The sequence below is a fragment of the Eumetopias jubatus genome, unplaced genomic scaffold, assembly GCF_037043125.1.
Source record: "Eumetopias jubatus isolate StellerSeaLion01/CBP00866 unplaced genomic scaffold, mEumJub1_p1.0 scaffold_10, whole genome shotgun sequence".
Lineage (NCBI taxonomy): Eukaryota > Metazoa > Chordata > Mammalia > Carnivora > Otariidae > Eumetopias > Eumetopias jubatus.
In genome coordinates, this window is record NW_028274816.1 from 63793523 (window position 1) to 63805103 (window position 11581).

General features: G+C 47.7%; 1 protein-coding gene across 1 annotated transcript; it reads left to right on the forward strand.

The window, feature by feature from the left end:
• Window positions 1-666: 666 nt before the first annotated feature.
• On the forward strand, window positions 667-7586 carry LOC148163305 (uncharacterized). The gene is given in 6 exon segments (XM_088026970.1): window positions 667-883; window positions 2720-2972; window positions 4918-5044; window positions 5966-7261; window positions 7264-7409; window positions 7412-7586. Coding segments are annotated over 5 exon segments (1647 nt in total). The 5' UTR covers window positions 667-883; window positions 2720-2939; the 3' UTR covers window positions 7457-7586.
• The last annotated feature ends 3995 nt before the right edge of the window (window positions 7587-11581 follow it).

Below are 11581 nucleotides of genomic sequence, written 5' to 3' on the forward strand. Positions count from 1 at the left end.
TTATTTTATTTTATTTATCTATTTGGGGGTAGAGGGAGAGAATCTCAAGCTGACTCTGCGCGCTGAGCATGGATCCCGAGGCAAGGCTGGATCTCACGACCCTGAGATCAAGACCTGAACTGAAATTAAGAGCCCCACACTGAACCAACTGAGCCACCCAGGCACCCCTGGAGGCTTCTTACTGAAACTACTGAAGCCCATAAAAGGGACTCCAAAGGGTCCGTGTACTCATCTTTGGCAAGCAACAGATAGCTGAGAACGATGAGGGGACGGCGAGTAACATTACTGTATGCGGTGTCCCTGGCTCCGTGCAGGCTTTTGGAAGTGTGCTGCGATTCACGGAATCTGAAACAACAGGTCTTTGACCGTTCCTGTGACTTGTTCTACGCCGCGCTAGGAGGAAAGCTACCTATCGCCCCTTTAAGGACCAGCAAGGCCCCGCCCCTTTAGAACCCGGAACTCCATTTCCCAGAGCTCCTCACAATCTGGCCTTTATCCCCTGTCAGGAACGACCTACGTCCTGGGTCTGCGCAGTGATGGCGCGGAAACTACATTACCCAGAAGGCCGTGCGGCCGCAGCGGCGGGGACAGCCCAGCCTGCCAGGCTTACCCGAGAGCGTCTTCGTGCGTGCGTGTCGCACGGGGGCGGAACTTCCGGCAGCATCCCCATAGCGTCTGGTTCCCCTGTCGTTCTCGGGACTGTTCTCTCCTTTAATGCGAACCGAAGTCCCGACTGAAGTACATGGAAAGCGCGGGGAGAGGCGTAGTCTCCGCCGCAGAGGCGGCTGCGAGGCGCCTTCGTCCCCGCCCGGTGGCCGGCCGCTCCCCGCCCCGCTCTTCCCACCGCTCGGAGGCGGAGGCCGCGCCCATGAAGCCGGCTCAGGTCGGTGGTGCGACCCCCGGGCCCTCTGCAGCCCGCCCCTCGCCCCGAGCGCTGCAGCCCCGATGGAGGGGCGCCCGCTCAGCTCCCCACAGCCGGGCCCGCGGGGCGGGAGCAGAGGGCGCCCCGGCGTGGGGTCCCGGCTCCGTCCGTGCGGTGGGGCGTGGCGGGGGGCGATCCCGGCAGGGGCTCCCGAGTCGAGAGCAGGGGTGGGGGGGACCGGGACCCTTGTGTGTGCGGGGAAGGGAGGGCGGGGCGGGGTGTCGCCCGCAGTGCGGCGTGGGCCCCCGGGTCCGCGGAAGGTCGCCAGGGGGCGGGGATGGGAGGGGCACGCCCGGAGTCCGAGGTTGAAGGTAGGGGAGAGCGGGACGGGGAATGCAGGCGGGGAGCCTGCTGAGGAGACACGGCAGCCCCCGCGCGGGAGTTCTGGTGGAGGCTGGGCCAGGGCGGTGGCGGCAGAGCGAGATGCGAGGGGGTTCTGCGTAGGGTTCCACGACAGCCGACAGGACTGCCTGCTGCATCACGTCCGCGTGTGAGCAAAAGCAGGGAGTGAAGGGCCGTGTTAAGGCTTCTTTGCCTGGACGTCTGGAAGGAGGCCGGTGGGGCAGGCGAGCCCAGGGAGCGGGTATCGGGGAGATGATGAGTTTGGTTTTGGACGTGTTGATGCTGAGATACCTCAGTGGGGAGACGTGACCTGAGCATGTGGAGGTGAAGGTCTGGAGGACGGGGAAGGGGCTGGGCGGTCACAGGTGTGGAGGGTGTGGACTGCTCCAGAGCACGGCCTCGGGGCCAGATCAAGGAGGGAGTCTTAAGGTCGTTATTGCTGATGGGCTCTGTGGTGTCAGGAGGGCTGAGGCTTTGAGTGTGTAGGCGATTCAGCATCCTGAATGCTCCCTCCATAAAGGAGCATACCTGGCATAGAAGGTATTCTGGCCTGTGTCTAGAAGAGAATGCCTGGATTTGTAAGTTTGCTGGCCTGGGTGGAGATGGATGTATAGACTCTCAGCCCAGCAGGTCAGCTGATCCTTAGAGACAATTCCTGTGAGACAAAGGAGTAGCCAGATTTGGGGAGCAGATGGGTCCCAGACAGGGGCATTGTCTTCTCCTCCTCCACCTTGAGGACAAGAGGAAGGAAGGAGTGCTACAGTAAAGGGGTCCTGCAAGCGTCCTTCAGGGGATCATGTAGCAGGTAGGCTTGTTTGCCGAAAGGGAGAGTAGCTGAGCTGCCTGCTCAGACTGTCCCTACAATTCATTAAATTCAGGATGTATGAAACATTTATTGATTAAGACGTCGGGTAACCGATAGTCCTCTAAATATGTACATATAGGGAGGCAACTAGAAATTAATTCATTCAATAAATTAAGCATGGCAGTACTTTATAAAATTGCAAAATTAATTTATCTGTGGTATTTGCTAACAGTAGAATGTTATATGTCAGATCTTCTGAAAATCTTAAAAAGCAGAAACAATGCAGACCCGCATTTTTAAAACTCTATCCCTTTATTTGCACTGACAACATATAGAATTGTTAATCCCGTGGATAGTTACGGCTGCCAGGTGGTGCGTATTAATTGTGTTTAATACTGTTATCAGCTCTTTGAGGTGGGGGCCATTGTTAACCCCATTTTACAGGAAAGGAATTGAGGCTCAGGAGGTTCAGTCCTTCTGCAAAGTCACGTGGCAGGTAAGAGCAGCATTGAAGTCAGAGGAGCTGAGAGCTTAGGTTATCGGGCTGAGATCTCAGTGCTCCAGGGCAGGGCAGGGGCGGTGGTGGTCCAGTTCAGTCTGTAGGCTCCTACCGTGGTTGCCCCTTTCTCATGGCCTCCCTCTTCCCACAGGTTCCCGTGGCATTTGCAGAAATGCTTATGGACCCTGTTCAGGTGAATGGAGGGTGTGACAGATCTTCATCCACCCCAGTTATCACCCTGATGGTTTTGCCACTCCCTTGTAAAGAATGATGGTGTCCTGAGATTGTTCACCTGGTCTTCTCCCTCCCTTGGGTCTAAAGTCCTTGTGGTTTCACCAAAGCCCAGGGTTTTGAACTGAGGCCTGGATTCTATGGAGCGTTTCCCATTTCTGGCAACTGATGGGGTAAGATGTGGAAGGGTATCCTGGGCACAGGTTCCAGAATGTTCAAGTGATGGGGGTGAGAGTGAGTTGGAATGTTCAGGGAACTGCAAGGCTCTTACATATGGTGGGAATATGGCGGGGGGGGGGGGGGGGGGGAGGTTGAGGGGGAGGGGCACACAGTTATCAGATCCACAATTACAACCTGAGGTTGTGGGCCTCTGATCTGAAGGAAGTAGGAGCTATGGAGAAGTTTTGGAGCAGAGGAGCCAGGTGATCACATCCAGGTTTTAACAGGCTATGTCTAGGTGCAGTGTGGAGGAGCCGCGGGAGTGAAGGTGGGAATAGTGACCTGGGAGGGAGCTCCTGTGACAGTGCAGGTGAGCCCTGCTGATGGCTGGCCAGGGGGTGGTGGCTGTGGAGGTAGAGGACTGGTGCTTTCTGGATGCGTCCTGCACAGAGTTGCCCACGTTTAGTGATGTGGTGAGTGAGGGCGCCAGGAGGTGTGAAGGGAAAGGGGGTCAGGGACAGCCCCGAGGCTTTTGGCTTTCTCTGGAAGTTTGGATGTTCTGTCAATTGAGATGGGGAAGTCAGTAGTCCGAGGGCTTTTCGGAGGGAATAGGAAGTCAGATTCTGTCACTGATGTCCAGATGTTCCAGAGACTCCCAAGTAGAGGTACCCAGTCGGCAGGTGTACACACAGATCTGGAGTTTAGGGGAGGCATTCAGGTTGCAGACAGCCACAACATAGTGGCCAGTATGTGGACTGAAGTGTCGCCGTGCCTCAGTTTTCAGAGGGGGCATCATTAGGTTGTGGACGTGGGAACGGGAAGGAGGCTGAGATTTGAATCTTTTTTGGGAGCCTGGACAGTGGTAGTGGATGTCACAAAGGCAGATGAGAAAGCAGAGTCGCTCTTGGGGGGTGGGGGGTTGTGCTTATGAGGAATAAAGGTGAGGAGTCCGAAAGGCTTCCAAGGGGTCAAGGATATGAGATAGGTGTTGAAGCATCTCCATGAAGGAAGTCAGATGTCAGTGAGCTCAGAGCAGGGCACATTATCTTTCTTTGGACTCATCAGTGTTTTGTGGTGACCCTTGGTCAGACCCGTATTGTTCCTTCAGGCTGGTAGATCAGTTGAGGTTAAAATGGATCAGCCTGGAACATTGCTAGGCCTGGGGTGGGGAGTTCAGTGTAGCTGGGCTTTGAATGTGGGTGAGGTAAACACAGACTGTTTGTGACTGCTTGTAGGACACCGTGTGTAGCGGAGATGTAGCAGAGGACCAAGGGTCCGTGAGGTACTGACGTTAGGTTTGGGAGGGTGAGTGTGACACAGGTGGCAGGGCCAGGTAGGGAGAACCACAAAGGAACCCTGGTGGTCTGTGGTGCTAGGAAACTTGGGTTTCTGGGGCAGGATGGGGCCAAATAGGCTGTTGATTCCATTTGCAAAATACTACCCGGGTTCCACGTGCACAGTGGTGTGCTGGGAAGCCATGGAATTACCTATAGAGCGGGCTGGTGGGTCTCAGTAACTGAGTTGCAGAAGTGGAAGGACCAGATCTGTAGAGGTTCAGATCAAGAACGATGTGCAGGCGAGGAGGAGTGTGAATGTTTGACCCCAAGTCCTGGGATGGGGTGCTTATGGGAGAGATAAGTTCAAGTTGTGTTGTCTGGGAGGCAAGATCTGGGGGACCTCAGCATAATTTACTGATAAAAGAGAGAGAGCCCCATTGCAGCCCCAGAGCCTAGGTGGGGCTTTTCTGCACCCTCCCCCACTTGTTTTCCCGAGTCCTGGACACAGTGATCAGTGGCAGTGACGAGAGAGAGGCACCAGTGCCACAAGACCTTGTATCTCTTCCACATGGGGAAGTTGGAGTGGAGGGCAAGGAGCAGATGGAAGTGGGGCTGGGGGGGCCGCACTGAAGATCCTGGAGAGAGAAGCTGCACATTGATTGAACTGTCCCCATTTTGGCAGGGGCTTTTGGTTTTTACAGACGTGGCCATACATTTCTCCCAGGAGGAATGGGGCCTCCTTGATGAGGCTCAGAGAAGCCTGTACCACAGCGTGATGCTCGAGAACTTTGCACTTTTGTCATCACTAGGTAAGGCCCTCCCACCTACTGCAGTGTCTGGGGCTGGGCGCTGGTTTTCCCCTTTCCCGGGGGTAGTGCTGTCATTCCCACACCCACATCACGGTCACTACTTCCCTTCTGGTTTCCTAGCACACATTTATGGGAGCCAGGTCTGGGCCCAGTGCACTTCTCCAAGTTTGTCTGAGAAATCCCAGTGGTCTTGCTTGCCATTGGTCAGGTTATTCTCTTCAGCCCCTGTGCTCCATGCCTTCTTCCTCCTTGCTGACATTTCTTGGGGCATGCCTGTGCCAGAAATTTCAGCCACCAAGGTAGTCTGATGGCGTATTTTTAAATAATCTCTGAACACCAGCTACTTTGTGGCGATCACACATTTCTGCATCTGGACCCAGTCTTGCATCAGTGCTCACTGGTCACCAGCAGCTCTTGCCTTGTTGAAAGTCATTTGCATGGGGCACCTGGGTGGCTCAGTCGTTGAGCGTCTGCCTTCGGCTCAGGTCATGGTCCGGAGGTCCTGGGATCGGCCCTACATCGGGCTCCCTGCTCAGCAAGAGGCCTGCTTCTCCCTCTCCCACTCCCCCTGCTTGTCTTCCCTCTCTCGCTGTGTCTATGTCAGATAAATAAATAAAATCTTAAAAAAAAAAAAAGAAAAGAAAAAGAAAGTCATTTGCGGAGGAAGGAGTTGGGAGACTGTCTCTCCTCCCTGCACTTCCCCATTCCTCGGGTCCTTCCCCGGAGTCAGGGCTCTCCCGTCACGGGAGCTTGCCAGGCTGAGCTCTGCACAGCGGGCCTTCCTCTCACTGTCTCGAGTCCCCCTCGCCCGTCAGCAGTCTCGTGGCCTCCTCCGTGAGTGTGTCTGGCACACATTCCCGATGGGGCCGCCTCCTCCCAACAAAGTCAGCGGGCACTTTACCGGCATTTCTCTGCTTACAGGTTGCTGGCATGGAGCCCAGGATGAGGAGGCCCCTTCAGAGCAAGAGGTTTCTGTAGGAGGGTCACAGGTCAGGACTCCAAAGCCAGGCCCATCCATCCAGAAGTCCCAGCCCTGTGAGACGTGTAGCTTACTCTTGAAAGACCTTTTGCATTTGGCTGAGCATGATGGAACACACCCTGAGCGAGGCTTGCACACTTGTGGGGGAAAGCATTTCCAGCACCAAAAGCATCAAATTAGAGAGAAACTTTCCAGAAGTGATGAGGGGAGGCCTTCATTTGTGAAGAGCTGCAGAGGTCACGTGACAGAGACGACCTTTACATGCAGGGAAGGTAGGAAGAACTTCCCAGCCAGCTTAGGCCTTCTCCAACCACAGGCTCCTCATGTTGTAGGAAAGCCACACTGGGACACGGCAGGTGGAGAGGCCTTTCAAAATGAACAGAATTATTATAAGTGCACCCAGTGTGGGAAAACCTGCAATCATAAACATATACTTGTCGACCATGAGAAAATCCACACCGGAGAAAAGCTTTATGAGTACAGGGAATGTGGGAAGGCCTTCCTTAGAAAGTCCCACCTCCATCAGCACCGGAAGGGCCATGATGAAGATCAGCTTTATGAGAACCCAGAACGTGGAGGATTCTTTACACAGATACCTGGCCTCAGTGACCACCAGGGTATTCACACCAGGCTGAGGCCTTTTGAGTGCAACCAATGTGGGAAGGGTTTCCTTCGACTCTCCCAACTTGTTGGGCACCAGAAAATCCACACAGGAGAAAGACCTTATGGCTGTAGTGAATGTGGAAGTTTTTTTAGGAATCGCTCTACACTCATTAGACATCAGAGAGTTCACACTGGCGAGAGGCCGTATGAGTGCAGTGAATGTGGAAAAGCTTTCACCCGCAAACATAAACTTGTTGAGCATCAGAAAATCCACAGTGGTGAAAAGCCTTATGAGTGCAGTGAATGTGGGAAAGCCTTCAGCCGCAAAGACAAAGTTGTGGAACACCAGAAAATCCACACTGGAGAGAGGCCTTATAAGTGCAGTGAATGTGGAAAAGCTTTCAGTCACAAACATAAACTTGCTGAGCACCAGAAAATCCACACTGGAGTAAGGGCTTATGAGTGCAGAGAATGTGGGAAATTCTTTATGGACAGCTCCTCACTCATTATTCATCAGAGAGTTCACACTGGAGAAAGGCCTTATGAGTGTGATAAATGTGGGAAATTCTTTAGGTACCGCTTCACACTCATTAGACACCAGAGAACTCACACTGGAGAAAGGCCTGATGAATGCAGCAATGTAGGAAATCCTTTAGTTGCAACTCCACACTCATTAGACGTCGGACAAATCACAGTAGAGAACAGGCTTATTACTGCAGCAAATGTGGGAAGTTTTTGTGGTACAACTCCAGTCTCATTACACAACAGAGAGTTCACACTGATGGGAGAGTCCTTATGAGAACAGCAAGTGTGGGGACATCTTTACTTAAAACTCTGGCCTCGTTAAACACTGTCAAATTTGCAACAATAGAGAAATGCCTTATGAGTGCAGTGAATGTGGGAGAGTCTGTTGATTTATGTCATTTTACACTAATTTGCATGTTTTTAGTATTTATATATATTTGGAATCCTACAGTCTACTTTTGCATGGCTGCTTTTTATTCTGTTTTTACATAAATGGAATCCTAAAGTATATCCTTGCATAGCTATTTTGAGATTTATCCCTATTGTGTTCATTCCTTTTTATTGCTGAGTGGTATTCCATTGGGTGTATAAAACACAATGTGTTTATCTATTAATGGACACGTAGGTTGTTTCTAGTGTTGACCTATTACCAGAACAACCACTGTTATAAGTAAATACCTGAGAATAGAGTGTTGCTCATAGATGAATGTTTAACTTTTTAAGAATTGACCAAATTGATTTCCAATGTGAATGTGCCATTTTATACTCCTACCAGCTGCATATAAGAGTTCCACTTTGGAACACATCTTTGTCAATAATAGGTATAGTCTGTCTTTTTTAAGTTAAAATAAGTGTGTCATAGTCTTATTTTAATCTGCATTTCTGTAATAACTAGTGATATTGAGTATTTTTTATGTGCTAAGCAAGACTGCATTATGTGTTAGAGCTGTATTATGTATAAACAACAAAAAGACTTTTAAGTGTAGACAGTGACTGAGCAAAGAGTAAAGAAAGTGAAGTTTAAGCTAAGTCACTCAAATTTAAGTTCAGCTGCGTATGAAGTGATTGTCAAAAAACTTGATGAACCATCTGCCTTCTACACAAATGTCCAGCAAGGCATTGTTCTAGAATTTTCTCTTTTTACTTGATTACTTTTTTTTTTTTTTAGTGCCTTCAAGGTATGTTTTTGCGACATAAAATTTCTTAGAAATGTTTTAGGGGCGCCTGGGTGGCTCAGTTGGTTCGGCGGCTGCCTTCGGCTCAGGTCATGATCCTGGAGTCCCGGGATCGAGTCCCGCGTCGGGCTCCCTGCTCAGCGGGGAGTCTGCTTCTTCCTCTGACCCTCCCCCCTCTCATGTGCTCTCTCTCTCTCTCCTTCTTTCTCTCAAATAAATAAAATCTTTAAAATAAAAAAAAAGTTTTAAATAGTTAATCATTTTTACAGTGATATAAATAATACAAAATTTGCTATTTTAATCACTTCTAAGTATTTGGTTCTGTTGCATATTAGAATTATCCAGAAAAACAGAACCAAACTAGTGTATGTCTGTCCGTATATGTATGTATATAGAGAGGTTTTTTTTAAGATTCCATTCATTTTTTGACAGAGAAAGACACAGCGAGAGGGAACACAAGCAGGGGGAGTGGGAGAGGGAGAACACACCTCCCATGGAGCCCAATGCGGGGCTCAATCCCAGGACCCTGGGATCATGACCTGAGCCGGAGGCAGACGCTTAACAACAAGCCACCCAGGCGCCCCTAGAGAGATTTATTTTAAAGTATTGGGTGACACGATTATGTTGGCTTAGCAAGTCCAAAATCTTCAGGGTAACCTGGCAGACTGGAGACTCAGGTAAGAATTTCAGGGCAAGTCCAAAGCAGTCAGCAGACAAAATTCCCTCTAGTTTATGCAGGTTACTGCTTTTCTATTAATGCTTTTGAGTGGATGAAGCCTACCCTCATTACAGAGGGTAATCTGCTTTACTCAAAGTCTACTGATTTAAATGTTAATTCAAAAAGCACTTGAAAGAAACACCCAGAATAATGTCTGACCAAATATCTGGATGCCATGGTCTAGCCTAGTAGACCCACAAAATCAACCATCACATGTATTATTAAGTACATCACCATCCATCTTCAGAACTTTTTCATCTTCCCAACTGAACGTATTTTTGTATCATTAAACACGTTCTTCCCAACTTCACTCCCCCCCCAACCCCCAGAAACCATCATTCTACTTTGTATCTCTATTGTCTATGAATTTGACTACTCTAGGAACCTCGTATAGGAGAAATCATACATTTGTCCTTTTGTGACATTTCATTTAGCATAATAGTTTCATTTTTGACATTTTTATTATGAATACATCGCATAGAAAAAAGATCTTGAATTAAAGTTTATCACTTCATTTTTAAGAGCTAATTTTCTAGACTTGCATCCACTGGTTTTGATCAAAATTCATGGCTCAGTCCCATTGTTGTTCTAAAGTGATCTATTTTTTTCTTATTGTCAGCTTGCAAGACTTTCTTTATTCTGTGATACTTTATTTTAATGTGACAAACTATAGAAATGATCCCTGAAAGTACAGTAGTTATGGGTTATTCTTTTATAAGTATTTGTCTCACTAAATTTTCCTTATTCATAGATTCTATGTTCATGTCCCTTATTTTTTTAAATGTTTTTAGATTCTTTAAGCATCCTCTGATCTGAACTTAACAGCATTTTAATTCATAGCTGGTTGTATCCATTATGTTATTCATCCTACCTACTCTATTTTTCACATATTTTGTATTTTATAGTTATTTTGAGTTGAAATCCTCATTACTTATATGACTCTGCTGTTGTCCTTTCCAGTTTTTAATAAAATTTATATGCATGCTTTATAACTTTTAATCAAACTATTTTAAATTTATACAATAAACTTTATAATGCTTTTACTTTTCAGGTACCTAAAATACTTCCTATGAGGTCATGGCCCACTAGGGGGTATCTGTTCAGCCACATGCTGAGGATGGGATTGAGTGTCGCCACGCACTGAAAATAAAACACTCAGACTTAATACTGAGCAGACATGCAGGACTGCCTCCAGAGGAGAAAAGCAGCTGCACAGGCTTAAACATGGTTTTTACTGAGAATCTTATCAGACAAATTCATCAAAGAGCTTCAAAGCAGGGAAGGCTTAGAACAAAGGAGAGCTATTACTTTTAAACATTAACTACTAACTCCTCCATAGGATATGTGCCATTATTCAGAAAGTACGTATAGAAAAAAAAGATTGGTTATAATTACCCCTGCCCTCCTGAGCCTTGTTAGGGTCATGAGAGCTTTGTCTCAAATGCCATCGCGTGAGACGGGTTGAGGCAAAGCTGATGCTGAGGTTTCAGCAAATACCTTGGACTCATGCCCAGAAGTCAAATCATATTTTCTTTCTTTTTTTTTTTTTAAGATTTTATTTATTTATTTGACAGAGAGAGACACAGCGAGAGAGGGAACACAAGCAGGGGGCGTGGAAGAGGGAGAAGTAGGCTTCCCGCGGAGCAGGGAGCCCAATGCGGACCCAATCCCAGGACTTCGGGATCATGATCCAAGCTGAAGGCAGATGCTCAATGACTGAGCCACCCAGGTGCCCCTCAAATCATATTTTCTAAAGTTAACTCCACAATTGAGGTCAGGCCTTAGTTTTTGCCCCTTGAGTACGGTTGAAGCTGGCAAGAATAAACCCCTCCCAATCCAACACTGCTGGTAACACACCCACTTCTGTCTTCCACTTCCTGATAGAACTTTCTCTTTTTTCTCATTTGAAAATTTTAATTCCAGTGTAGTTAACATACAGTGTTTTACTAGTTTTGGGTGTACAATATAGCATTTCAACAATTGAGGCAGAACTTTCTCTAAATATTTGGAGACTGATAAAAATAGATGCAAAAATCCTCAAAGAAATGCTAGCAAACCACATTCAGCAGCACCTTAAAAGTTTTACGCTATGATTAAATTGGATTTATCCCTGGGATACAAGGATGACTCAATTTATGCAAAATGTAATACTCCACATTAACAAAGGATAAAAATCATATCATCTCAATAAATGCAGAAAGCATTTTACAAACTTCAACATCCTTTTATGATAAAAAGTTTGTAACAAATTGAGTAGAGTATACCTTAACATAATAAAAGGCATATACGAAAAGCACATAGCTAACATCATAGTCAACGTTGAAAAGCCAAAATCTTTTCCTTTAAGATTATAAACAAGGGTGCCCATTCTCTCCACTTTTATTCAGCATAGTACTGGAAGTCCTAGCCAGAGCAATTAGGTGAGAAAAATAATTGAAAGGTATCCAAAATGGAAAGGAAGAAATACTGTCTCTGTCTGCAGATGAACTGATCTTATATGTAGAAAACTTGAAAGGCTGGGGTGCCTCAGTGGCTCA